The sequence below is a fragment of the Sciurus vulgaris genome, assembly GCF_902686455.1.
Source record: "Sciurus vulgaris genome assembly, chromosome: 8".
NCBI classification, from domain to species: domain Eukaryota; kingdom Metazoa; phylum Chordata; class Mammalia; order Rodentia; family Sciuridae; genus Sciurus; species Sciurus vulgaris.
The window spans coordinates 76,598,244-76,613,010 of record NC_136468.1 but is presented as its reverse complement, the minus strand read 5'-3'; the positions used below and the strand labels follow the sequence as shown (position 1 = coordinate 76,613,010).

Genomic DNA, 14,767 nt, shown 5'->3' with positions numbered 1-14,767 from the left:
TCTTTCCCTCCTTCTCTCTCCTTGCAAATCCACCCACAGTCTTTACTCCTCTTTCAATGAATGAAAAGTACATTCATAAGGAACAACTTTTCCAATCCCTCTGACATCATTTCATGATTTCCAGATATTTTCATCTAGTCACTCTAGTTTCTAGATTCACTTTCTTTCTTATATCGTTCAATCTTTTCTCACACCTGCCTCAAAATTCATCAGCAATTTACTTTTACCCATGTTTCAAGATTCAACTTGAACGTGTGCACTTTTAGTAAGCCAACTCTATCTAATCTGCATTTATCTATCCTCAGAGAGCATCCTCTTGTGACCTAAATTGCATGTTTTGTTTTGTTGTTGTTGTTTTTTTTTTTTTTTTCTGTTCTCTCTGTACAATGAGATATTTGAAGGGAAGAATGCTATCTTGCTTTTGAATATGTGGAATCTAGTTCAACTCCTGATACATTTGTAGTTCATAAATGTATATCAAGTAAGTGAATAGATGTAGGTGCTTTGCCATTTATAAAGGTTCATTTTCAAACACAGTGTATATTTTCTATTAAATCTCTATCTTTATTGGGTATTCAAAACTATTCTCTGGATTTGATCCTAGACAAAGTAATTTTTCTTTGTAGAAATATAGGAGTTTTTTTCTTTCAAAATACTTCTTAATAGCACATTTGGTTAAAACAGTGGAATTATCTCATGTATACAGAATAAAAACTTACTCTAATTATTAATAATAAAAAAAGCATGAGAAAATGAATTAGAATAGATTAGTCAAGGAGACCTAAGCAACCTAATCACATTTAATGCTACATTTTAAGGATTAAGTTTAAACTGTGAACTTTGGATCATATAGCATATCTCTGCTTTCAAATTGGAAGCATGAAGAATGAACATTTCTAAGTTAACTTCTTTGAAAGAGCAGAAGAATGTGAAGAATTGAATAATAAATTTGTGAAATATCTGGCTTAATTAACAGTATTTATTATATTTTTCACTTAGGCCTCATTCACTTCAAATAAGTTACTTATATTAGTCATGTACTTTGTGAAAAATATTTTAAATTGCATATATAAATATTTTAAATTGCATATATATGTATATATACACCACAGAAATATTCATTAAGTGCTTTCAGAGAGGGAGGCTTATATATACATATAGCATGACCATAAACTTCATTGTGTATTTATAACTTTAGATACAGTATGGAAAAATACCAAGTATTAACTTATTCCCATTCTAATGGAGAAAACTTATATTTATAGATGAAGATAATGGCTGAAAAATATTTTATCTTCTTAAATGTCAATAGACAAAATTATAAAAAAATTTTACTTTAAAGATCTAATTGATTATTATTTTTTATTCTAGGATTAGGCATTAGCTCATTCTATAAAATAGAATGAGTCTTCCAGTGGGCTGAACAGGGGAAGTGGGCTGTATAGACAGAAGAGGGCTTAAGGAAGCAGACATAAGGAGTGACATTTCTAAGTTACTTTTCTTATGGGATTAATATATGGGAGACTTCCTTATCATGCTGACTCAGGTAAACAGATCCCTTCTGATTGGTCACAGTGAATCTCCTACTGTGTTGGAAAGCTAATCCATTACACAGTTTTTTGATTACATGACTCTTAGCACAATGACTCCATTCTAGTTCGGTCTGGTCTGTAGGGGCACAGTGCTTCTAAAACAGTTGCTTCCCATAATTTCTGTTTAACATTAGTTATTTGGTTCTTAATAGTAAATCATGTTTATATCTCTCTGAAATATCCTTAAAAAGTTACTTCTTCTGTGTACTAGAACAAATTCAGGTTTTGAGAAAAAATATCTTTAGAAGGGTGTGTTCTGATTATAATGAAGTTAGGAATGCTTCCTATATAAGGTCAAGAATATTTTCACTAAATATTAGTTTTTATTCAAAAATGATAAATTTTATATTCCTTTAACATTAATTTTCCAAAGATCATACATATTAGGCAAAAAAGGGAAATTTTAATGTACATTACAGAGGCTATTGTTTACTGGCTTCTCATTTCTAACATATTTTACATTAGGAAATATAATTAAAGTTATTTAATAAGATAATATAGCTTTCCCAGTAGTTAATGTTCTCTATTTTTTCTTTTGCCATTTCTTTCTCTCTGTTCCCTTACCTCTAAAATACATAAAAGATAGATAATTTTTGAGATACCAGAGATAATGAAATTTTTCATATTTAATGGCTTACTGGAATATATATTTTCTCAAGTGTTCTGAAAATTAGTTCTGGATATGATGGTAACAGTATTAAGTTATACAGGGTTCCTAAATGTTTCGAATTTATGTTTGAAATAACTATTTTACTTACTCGCATGGAATGACAGTATAAATTTACCTGTCATGCAATATCTCAAAAGACTAACCAGATTTGTTGAAACAGGTGTATTTTCTAGTTCACCTAAACTTTATAATTTATCATTCAAGTACATAGGATATGAAATATGAGATCTTGGCTACAATTAGTATTACTTCTAGTTGAAATGATGGGGATTTATATTAATTGGTGAATTCTCACTTTGAAGCTATTTTAGACAGCTTTGTGTTTCTGTGACCATTATACCTAACAGGAACAACCTAGAGGAAGAAAAGTTTATTTTGACTTAGTGTTCAAAGCCCATGGTGTACCAATTCAAGTGCTATGGACCCAAGTTGAGACATCACCACAGAAGGTTGTGGTGGAGAAACAGTACTCCATTCCACAAAGATGACCCCTTCCAGGGCACACTCATTCCCCACCCCCAGTTATCATCCAGTGCATTCAAATGAGAATGAAAGGATTAGGTGACAGCTCCATAATCTAATCATTTACTTGTGAATATTGTATTTTTTTTTTTTCAATACTGGGAATTGAACCAAGAGGTGCTTTACCATTGAACTGCATTCCTAGCCCTTTTTATTTTTATTTTGAGACAGAGTCTCACTAAGGCTTAGGGCCTAGCTGAATTCCTGAGATTAGCCTTGAACTTGTGATCCTCTTGCTTTAGCATCCCAAGTCAATGGGATTATAGTCATGCACCACCAAGCCCAGCTGAATATTCTTGCATTAGCACAGGAACTTTTGGGAGACACCTCACATATATACCATAGCACTGCCCTTATCAAGAGCCATAGAAAAACAACTAAATAACTAAATAATCTCCCCTTTTCCTTTGCCATTTTGTAATATAAATAATGGAATTAAACTTTAGGGGGCATAAATGCTCCATGGATGGATTTTTTAAAGCTACTGCAACAGCAGTAATGACATCAATAATAGCAAGGTATGTACAAATGCAGTCTGTGTAGTAGAAAAGGTAGATGTTATTACAAATTTGTTTACATGACTATAAATATAATTTCAAAAACATCAGTAGCAACAAGGACCAGAAATTTCAGCCTGATTTTAGTGAGGCAATTGTGAAGCCATCCAATTTTTTAACTTTAAGAATAATATGTAACTGTGTGTATGCAAGCATGAATATGAATTGAGCATAATAATAAGCAATAAGTATGCTTGTTTCTGCCTTGAAATGCTTATATCAGAATTCAGACATTTCTTAGGAAACTCCTAAAGTAAATTATTTTTTCTGAATAAGGCAAAAGAACAAGAGGAGAATTGATGACATGATAAAATCCTTTTTAATCTGTCAGCCTAGCATTTCTTCAATACAAAAAGATATAAATATGTGTAATTTAATGAGCATTTACTATCCATTGATATGCTAAAAATATTTATGGATCTCACATTGATTTCCTCTAAGTATCAAAGAATATTATTTTATAATATATAATATGCAATATGTATACTGTTTAATAGACATGCATTTATTTTAATCTGATCAATATGATTTATAAATAACACCAACATCATATAAAAAAGGTGGTATCTTATGTTCTTACAGAAATAACGGGTAAGATTTGAATCAAAATAAATACCTGTATATCGGAACTTAAGAAATCTGATCACAAAACTCTTTCCAAAATACTGGAATTGGTATTGTAATTTTCTGTTCTGAAAATATTTTCCTAGTGTGCTTTTGAAATACTATTATTGGGCACCAATGAAAACTTTCTTATTTTCATGCCTGTGAGAAAAGGAAAGTAAACTTCTGAATCTTAGATGAACTGATCTGTGTTGGTTTTCAGTGGTTTTATGCATCATAATTTCACCACCCAATTTTCTTTTATTGTGATAATAACATGAAATATGGGTTCTCATCTCTGAACAATTTTTCTGGTGTACAATACAGTATTGCTAACCATAGGAACAATGTTGTACAGCAGATCTCCAGACTATCGTTCTGCATAACTGAAACTTTAGGAAATGTTGTAGTGGCAGTTACTGAGCTAACTTAAGAAATCTTCAACACTGAACTACTAAATCCATACATTTCCATAGGATCACTTTCAAATGTAACTACTGCAGATAAATAGTAAACTCTCAGAGGGATCAATTCTCTAATGACCAACATTGAAACCTGTTCATCATTAATCTCCATCATAAATAATTTTAAGTTTTAATTTCAAAAAAGTCAGTTAAAGTAGAACAAAACTCATAAGCCAACCACAATTATTTCATTCTAAATGCTTATACTTACTAATTCTTCAAGTGAACCTTTTGAAATCTGATAGACAAAAAGTATTCCTGACACTCCATCCTCACTTCTCCCTTTTGCAAAGATGACCTGTGAAGCGTGCAGCTCACAGCTGCTGTCCTCGTAGCCTTCAAGGCTGAAAAGTCAAAGATCTAGAGTTTTGCATTTTTCCTTTGGCCAAATCTCTTGGAATTGCTTATCCTTCATCACAACTGCACCTGCTGTCCCAGTGGGATAAGCAAGTTTCTCAGCTTTCCAGTGTCCATTGTTTCAGTTTGTAGGTAGGACTCTCCTCACTGCCCAGTCCAGCTTTGCATTTTAGAAATTATCTTGGTACCCTTCTGCCAGAACACTGAGGATGGGGTAGTTGGTAAATACAAGAAAAGCACTCTGACCTATAACACATATACACTGCTTTTAACAAAGGGAAAAGATAATTAAATTATTCTTGACCTAGAGATAGTATAACACATAATCATTATATTTATGTGTATGTAAACCATCAACAAAACAGGTGGTGTAATTCCATTTGAAAGATAAGCAAATGCAGGATCAGAGTGATCATAGGCTACTATTCAATGAATGAATGAAATAAGGAATGAATGAATCTCCAGGAAAAACTGCATGGATTGAGTGGATTAAGAAACTGAGATGAAGAGAGGTCGAATTTTTCAGTCCATTTAGCAATCAATTTACAGAGAGTAAGCTGGTCTGACAGTCACGTGGGGTTTATGTTTGGGGGTAGGATGCTGCTGAAGAACCAATGATGACAATTTTAAAAGAAAACAAGAATGAATAAGAGATGAAACATCATCATGGAGTAGAAGAACAATGGTGAGTCAATGGATGGTTAGGTTTCACTAGACACCATTAGCTGTGTGGTAAATGTTTCCACTGATGGCATGTTTCAAAAACCTTTCTTAGGCTTCAGTGCCAAAACGTTAGAAAATCTAAGAGAGACACACAAATTGCTGAAGAACCATAACTAGAAAAAAACTGATTTACAAAGAATTAGAAAAGCAGTTTTTCAACAAACATTAAGGGATTTAAATTAATATTTAAGACCTTTGTATTTAGAAAAAGGACTCACCAGAAATTGAAGTTTTCATTCAAGTGTTACAAGTTATTAAGAAACTTCCAAAATGATACAAATTTTTCAAAAAAAGAAAATGATATATACTTTGCAACTTCTTTTAAATGACAATATAATTTTTACTAAAATTATATGCATATGCAATATGAATAAGAAAAATAATAGATGCAATATGAGTAAGAAACAGATGCAATATGAATAAGAAAAATAATAGATCTATTTTATTCCTGAATCTAGTTGCAGAGCTTCTAAACAAGATGTGAGTAAACCAAATTTTATTCTCTACAAAAATATTAATAAACAGTGACCAATTTGGATGCATGAAAGGATTGTAAGAATGGTTTCCATACCAAAATATATAATTATATATTCTTGGTAGATAATTAAATGAGAGTAATCATATCAACATCTCTAAAGATGTGAAAAAGATAAATATTTATTCATAATAAAATTACTATTATAGGAGAAGAAGGCAACTCTAATAACCTATAGAATGTGTCAATCCAAAGGAAAAAAAAAAAAGAAAAAAAAAAAACAAGAGGTGAAATTCCAAGTAACAAATATCCTCCTAAACAGGCAATTCAGGAAATTTTTTTCAATTCAGTAACACGATATAGATGTGTCTGAATCCTCATGCCCAACAACAGATTGGAATTCTGGCCAAGCAATGAAACTGAGAAAGTAATAATTTTTATAAAAGTTGGAGATGACTAATATCATTGCTATAAGTATATAACACAACTGTATATATAAAAATATAAATCAACAAAATATAAGTAATTCAAAAGGCAGAAATAATATGATACAGCATCAGTATAAAATAGTCAAATATGTATACTAGCAATGTAAACTTTAATATTAGTAAACATAATTTTAAAACTATCAAAAATACCAACCAAAACTATAAAACAATCAAGAATAAGTCTAAAAATGTATGTAATACTTATAAGCAGAAAATTACAACCTTATTGAAGAACACTGAAGAATACCTAAATACACTTAACAATCCTATATTCATGGATAAGAAAGTTTTATGTTTAGATGTAATTTATCCCAAAATTGATCTATAAGTTGAATCCAGCTTCATTCAGAATCATGACTGACATTTTCTTAATTTTAGTTTGGTAGAATATGATGAGTTAACTTTAAAATGTCTATAAAATTGCAAAGAGGAAATAGTAGCTAAGATTCATCATACTCTATGGATACATAGACCTACTAGAAAGCAATTGTTAAAATTGTGGTACTAGTTCCTGGGTTCAATCCCTACTACCAAAAAAAAAAAAAAAAAAAAAAGAACCTGTGGTACTGCTGCAGATATGTACAAATCCATGAATAAAGCAGCAAAGAGAATACAAAGAGAAATGCACTCATATGTAAAAAATTAGATTCCTGATGGACTTTGAATGTTAGAATTTGGATTACTCAGTAAATTAAAAGATGTATAAAAATAAGTTAATTTGTGCACTCTTGCAAGGAGAGAAGGTGAAAGAGGTAAGAAGAAAAGAAGGAAGGACGGAAGGATGGATGGATGTAAAGAGATGGAGGAAGGAAAAAAGATTGGAAGAAAAATATTCTATGTCAAAATATACAGCTGAAATTTTAAGAGAATAAATGTGAATTCCTCTCTGACCTCTGAATCGGAAACTCTTCTTAAAAAAGACTGGTTAAAAATGCTAACCACTTATCAAACAATTGATAAATTTGAATATATTGAAACCAAAATATTACTCATTAAAATTTAGAGTGAACATAACAAGAAAAAACTTCCAGCATTTTAAAAATATTTGAAAAAAATACAAATCAGAAATTATTAAAATCAAGGGAAAGTAAAGAATTTTTTTCACTCAACAAGAAAAATATGGATAGAAAATTGAGGGAAAATTTTCATAGCAAGAAAAACCTACATGAAATTAAGATGTATGCAATTATAAACAGAGAGGATAGATTCAATAAACCTCGTACATTGTATAGTGGTACAACTGTTTGGAGAGACAAATTAATTATCTTGTAAAACTGCATATTTAGTAACCTTACTCTGAAAGTAGGTACTGCTCAGCAGCACTAGGAAACATCTTCAAGAATGTATTTTTTTATTAAGAACATAAAAGTAACCAGTCTAAATTCCCATTGACATGGATTTAAAAAGGCATATTCTCATAACTAGCATTCAACACAGATGTAGAAATTTAAAGGAACAGTTTCACATGTAAAGAATGTCAGCTACAACATTGATAAATCCTATTACCAATGCTAAGTGAAAAAGGTAGAAATAAGTTGGTTATGACATTTGCATGACAGCCCATATTCAGTTAGTGCTCACCTTTGTGAATCAGAATCAGAATAGTGCTATAGGGAAAAAGTACAGAGGAATATGCAAGTAACTGGAAATATTCTATCTGCTGGAGTGAGTAATTACAACACAGGTATTTATTATATTATGTATAACATAAGCAAACCAATTGACAATAGGCTGGAAGAAAATATTTGCAACATATCTAATAAAGGGAAATATCCACAATATTAAACATAAGGAAATGCATGGAAGTTTCATGTTCCAAATACCCATGGGTATTATTACCAGACGGTGGGTTTTAGTATTTCTATTTTATTGTTCACTATTTGTTTAAGTTTGACAGAAGTTTTAAATTACGTAAATTTAAATGCAAAATGTCACATGATATGTAGAGTTTAGAAAACAATATGAAAAAGACAACTCAGTTGAATAGAAGTACGAGGCTTTGAAGATGCTACTCACATAGGTCACATGTCTCCAGGAAACCTGTTAAAATATGCTCAAGTCAAAAGCAAACAAGGAAGTGAGATTTATCAAAAAAATAGCAAGATACTATTTTTTTACTCATTATCAAAGAAAGTGTTATAAAGTTGTTTACAGTGTACTGTTTGGGGTTTGCAAGAAAATGGCCACAGTGAGAGTCTTTTCAAAGTATTTGATATACCTGAATATTTTTCTACAGACTAGCCTTCAAACACAAACACACAGTCACATAAATGGACTTTTAATATTCTGAATTATGGTACCTTTTTATACTAGTGAAATACCGGGTATAGTTTATAAGCCCATAAAAGGAAACAATTTCATGTTGGAGTACATTCACTTTTATAAATCATCTTGTGATATTTAGCAACCATGATGTGTCATGAGTCAACACATAATATATGCATGCTATGTACAATACAGAAAGATCTCTTATACACATTTAAAGTTTAAAAAAACACAGTAAATGAGTAGTATCTATGTCATAATCCCATTCATGTTAAAAGTGTGTGTAATAAAGCTGTGCCTATGTCCCTTCATATATATTTATATGCAGTGTATAGAAAAATTACTTCAATTGTTTCATATTATATGATTACCAATGGTTTCATATTATATGATTACCAGTGGTTGTATCTGGGGCAAAGGAAGAGAAGTGGCATAGGTTTCTTTCCTGTTTCAGTTCATTTCTTGCAATAAAATAGGCATGTGTGATTGAGTAACTGGCTGTATTGCCTGTGTTTGTGACTTTTTCTCAGGTAGGTTGCATTAATAAGCACACTGCATGCAGCAATAGCAGGAGCAGTGGGTATTTATCACAACCAACTCAGCAATTAAGCTTGAGTGTTCCAGGGCAGTAAACACTGGTCATCAGGTTGAAAGACAAGGTGAAGTCAGCTACTATTTGCAGATACTAAGTCAAAAGGAAAAGGTGAAAGATTTGGCTCTACTCCCACTTGCAGTTTCTTCCAGTGATAGAGAAAGCAGAAAAGTGTTGAAGGCATTATATTTACTGACACAGTGATCACATTTAAGTAATTATTCAAATGAGAATTTTTAACTGATAAAAATTGTTAAATGAAATAATAGAATATATGTCATTCTGGATTATGTAATCTCAGATCACATCTGGGTGAATATCTTAAAGAAAATTATAATTTATTAATGTTTTAAAAATGTTATCACTTATAAAAAATAAAACATCCATTATATCATCCAGAACATATGCTTACCAAATATTTTAAAGGATATAATCTGGAATCTATAATTATAAAATACATTTAAATGAAATGTAAAATGTCAATGAAATATTTTATAGTTTTTATAAAATAAAAATTTATTTCTTTGGATAAAATGGTAGGAATAAAAAAAGGTCCTCATTTTAAAATATCAATCATGTGCCATAACATGCTTATTTTTCAGGTTAAACTTTTTCCGTGATGTTCCTGACTTCAGAGTGTTAGCCTGTGGTGGAGACGGAACTGTGGGCTGGATTCTGGATTGCATAGGTAATGAGGACAAGTATTTAATGTGACATGTGTGAGGATGACAACTTTAAATTCTGTTTTATTTCTCTCTCTATGTATGTATCTCTCTGCCCAATGCCAGCATTAGGATCTTTGGATGTAATTATGTAAGTGGACATCTGTCAGGTTGTTCATTAATGGGTTAATTTATTCTTCTATAGCTTAGAATTTTAATTGACATAATTTACAAGTATCTAGAAAACCTTTCTAATTGTTTCTCATGGCATTTTTTAAACCTTCATTAGGAAATCTTGTTTCTTTTCCCTAGAAAGGAAGCCAAAGGAATTTCAGCACTTCTGATAAAGTTAGTGGTAAATGGATATATTTACCTGATTTAAATGTGAAATCTCTAAACCTTACCCTCTGTATACATTTATAGCATTATCACAAACTGTTATTAGCATTACCATAGCTAATTTTTCTATTCTTAACTATCAGATGGTCCTAAATTATCTTGTTTACTTCCCATAAATTTATCAGATTCCGCTTTAGACTCATGTAATCTAAACTTAAAGTGACCAAATAACTAGAGCAAAGCCTAGTAGATGTAAACTGACAGAGCTGGATGAGAAGGCACACATTAACCTTATTTTGCATTTTATCGGTAGTTAGAGTTTGAATTTATAAACACACAAAACAAGTATATGATTGAGGATAAAAACATGATCATGCTGTACAAGAAAAACTTGATAAATTCTAAAAATTTAAACTGGTATTTAAGATCTAGTCACTTGTCAGAACAGATTATTAGTTAGATTACTAATTGGAACATAAATTGGCATTTATGAGGAATAAATCCAAAACAAATATTTACTCTTAGATCTCATTTCAGTTATTGAATCGACATCTCTTTAATAGAATCAGATCCTTTCACAGTAAGAACTGCTTCAAGAAGTTTTGTTTTCTGTAGACAGATTGAAACAAATTTCTATTTAGTCAATTCAGATCATATTTTCTTTTCATACACTGAAAATATTCAATTTTAAAATGAATACGTGTTATAAGTCACACTTTTGTTAAGAATCTAGCAACAGTAATCTGCTAATATTTTGTAAAATAATCAGAAAAATTTGACTCTTGTCCTTCCAATAAGAGATAAACAGGATATCTATGCTCTATTGAGGAAGAAAACTAGAATTCAAGAATTATAATAGTCCCCAAGTTAATGGAAAAGCATCTTTGGACTTTTGAGAATTTCAGAGTGAAAACTGTGGGGAGTTTTGGCTTATTTAATCCCAAAAGGCTGTATCTGTGGCATGTCCCTTGATTGCCCAGTCCCTCTGTTCTTACTCATATCTCCACATGGACTTCAATGGACTAAAGAGGATGTAAAAAGTAAAGAAAATAATATACATTTGTGAGATTCACTTGGGGTATAAAATGATTCAAACAAAAGCATATGAAATTTCAGTGACAGAGATCTGTGCTGCTCTGAACTCAAAGCACTATGTGGTGTAAAGATTAATCTAATCTGAAAACTTGGGTTATTCAGCATTAATTTCATGTTCATTTGTTCTGACAGAAAAACAGAATGTAGGTAGAAACAAGTCAAGGACAATATTAACAATTTATTCCCCTTTACAATTTAGGTGTTTTCATGTTTTTATTTCCTAAAGTAAAATGGACCTACACTTAATGCTGTAAAAGGGCTATATAGGAATATAATAAGGTACCCTGGTCACATCTGTGTTCTAATGTTGCAAGTATATGCCTACCTGAGAATTTTAACAGAGATAACACATACACACATGCATGAACACATACACAAAAATACAATTTTCAGCTGAGTTAAGATATTTTAAAGTTTTTTTCTTATTCATTTGTTGATAAATTCCTGCCACAATTTTAATAATTAGGTTTGTTTTTCATCAATTGTCATAACTGCATAAAAAATTTATAATTTGTAATTTTACACATCTATAAAATGCAATTTTTTTCCATTTACAAATATCTTGTAAAATTATTTCATTTATTGTCAGGTTGTCAATTTTGTTGCTGTTCTATCTGTGATCAACATTTTGTTTTATTTTCATTTCTACAGAAAAGGCCAATGTAGTCAAGCATCCTCCAGTGGCTATTCTGCCTCTTGGGACTGGCAATGACCTTGCGAGATGCCTGCGATGGGGAGGAGGTAAACCAACTGCATGAGAAAAGACAGGAACACAGCACACACACATACCCACAAAAACAACCCAGCATTTCTTTATTGTATGACATTATTATGTGATTTTAGCAAACATAATGGATGTTACGTGAATAATATGTGATTTTCAATGATAGTATGGGGTAGAAGAACAAATATAGGACAGAGTAAGTGTGGGTATCGGGCGATAATCAGGTACTAATGATAGACCCCGTTTGGGAGATTGTGAAACCTGTTTTTGTTTTTCTTACTTAGAAAAATGAGGTAAATGTGAAGGAACTCTAAGGTATTGTTTGGATTTTTAATCTATGAGGTGTATGAAAAAAATCACAAATGAAAAAAAAAAAAGACTGATGAACGACTTTCCCAGAAACAAATGCATTATGTAATACTTAATATTTGATACCAGCTTTTGCTATCCAGTGTATTCTGCACTTGGGATACAGAGGTGAGAGTTGAAAAAAGAAAGGACCTTTAAATTTAGTGGTGCATAAAATTGTATGTAAATGGAGAGACTTTATACTAACAAGAAAATAAGTACCAATATGAGGAAAGGCCTCACTTACATAAATCTGATGGCTAGACAATGACACAGCCATATAAAACTGGGAGTAGTCTTCACAGACAGAGGAAACATTAAATCTAAAGACCCAGAAGAGATGGATGCATTTCATACTCAATGAACTGTAAATGGAATAGTGTATAGAGCAGAGTGAGTAGAGACAGGACATTTCAAGATGAGATCTTAAAATACTTTGAGCTGTCACTAATACATTAGCTGAGGATTACTAAGCAACACCACATTTTGCTAAAGAAGCGAAAGAATTAAATATAAATACTTTTAGTATCTAAACTCAGAGATGTTGGAAAGAGTCTACTAAGAGTGTATGAATCAGAAGCCCTTGGGGATCTTGTTAAAAATATAGTGACCTGACCTTACCCTAAATATGTGAATGGAAATCTCTGGAGATGGGACCTGAACAAGTGATTGTCTTTTTAAACACTCTCTAAGTAACTCTGATTTATAGCAAAGTTTGAGAACTATTGTTCCATCCTAGTTGACTACCTGGTCAACAAATATATGTTAAACACAGAATTAGAAACTAAGTAAAAAACTTAGTATATAACCTATTTGGCATGTTCTTAACAATGTACTGTAGTAAAAGAATATCATTCAGTATTGAGCTAAATTTCTTGAAGTCTACAGGGATAAAGATATTTGTAAGTATTGCTTCTAAGATATATTTGCCAATTATTCTATATGTGCATTGATTTAAAAGAAGGGAAATGTGTGTTATGTTTTTCTGAAATGTGCATTTGATATTTGGAAATTGCTAACTTTATTTGCAAATAAGTAAGTGGATTAAATCTGAATTTTGATGAAGAAGTCCTTTTTCTACAGTCTAGTGGGTCATATAAAACTGCATAAAGATATTGTTGATGGACAAAGAGAAGCACTTAAGCACATATCAAAGTCTATATTGGTGATGAATTCCCTGTGTCTGGTATATGTTGACACTGTTCCAGGTTCTACATATAGAGTAAGGAAATAAATAAATGTATTTTCATTGTGAATATAGACAGTAAATCAACTTATAAAATATAATCAGAGCTACAAAAAATGAGTAGTAGTTATGAGCTATTTAGCTAGTTGGTCAAGCAGGTGTCTCTGAGGAAGAAACATTTAAGCTGGACCTAAAATATACTGAGAGAGAAAAAGCTACCTGTTAAGAGGTCTGAGGGAGACTGAGGGGTTGCCCAAGAAGCACCAGGTTGGTGGGTGGTAAGGGGTGGCGAGACCTGTGAGTATGGAAAGGCAGTAAAGAACTAGACAGTGCAAGTTATTGTCTGCCAACATTTTTATTTGATTGAATTTGAAGCAAAAAGTGTAACCAAAGAGTTTCAGAAGTAGATATAATGACAGTTGTATTTTTAAAAATAGATTTTTTTAGTGGAAAATAAACTGGTCAAAAATGTGAAATCATGGAATACTAGAGTTATAAAAATGAAAACATGAACTATAGTTGTCATAACAGGAAAATAAAAAGATTGGACTAGGATGTTGTGATGCAAGTAGAGAAAACCTCTGAGTGCATTTTCAGGCTTAGACTGACTGAACTTGCCAGAGACTTGGACAAGGGTTTTGAGAAAAGACGAAAAGACAGATATAAATTTTCTTACTATGTTTTTGGATATGGTTTGCCAGTATTTTGTTAAGGATCTTTGCATCTATGCATCTATATTCATCAAGGATATTGGTCTAAAATTTTCTTTCCTTGTTGTGTCTTTGCCTGGTTTGTGTATGAGGGTGATATTAGCTTCATAGAATGAGTTTGGTAGTGTTCCCTCCTTTTCTATTTCCTGGGTTACTTTGAGAAGTATTGGATGAGTTCTTCTTTGAAGGTCTTGTAGAACTCAACTGAGAATCCATCTGTTCCTGGGCTTTTCTTGGATGGTAGGCTTTTTTTTTTTTTTTTTTTTAGGTAGAAATAATATTTTTATTAAAATTGATAATGTGATGAATGTTATTAACAATATGATACATTAATTTTAATTTTACTTGATTTTGCAGAAGAAAAAAATAGACGTGATAGGAATAGCTAACCTTAC

General features: G+C 31.4%; 1 protein-coding gene across 14 annotated transcripts in view; it reads left to right on the top strand.

The window, feature by feature from the left end:
- DGKB (diacylglycerol kinase beta) overlaps positions 1 to 14,767 on the top strand; it is a 639,605-nt gene that overhangs the window by 251,318 nt on the left and 373,520 nt on the right. For all 14 annotated transcript variants that reach the window (XM_079151895.1, XM_079151896.1, XM_079151890.1 and 11 more), the window contains 2 exons: positions 9,911 to 9,996; positions 12,056 to 12,145. In XM_079151895.1, coding sequence (XP_079008021.1) covers positions 9,911 to 9,996; positions 12,056 to 12,145 — 176 coding nt within the window. The remainder of the gene's footprint in view (positions 1 to 9,910; positions 9,997 to 12,055; positions 12,146 to 14,767) is intronic.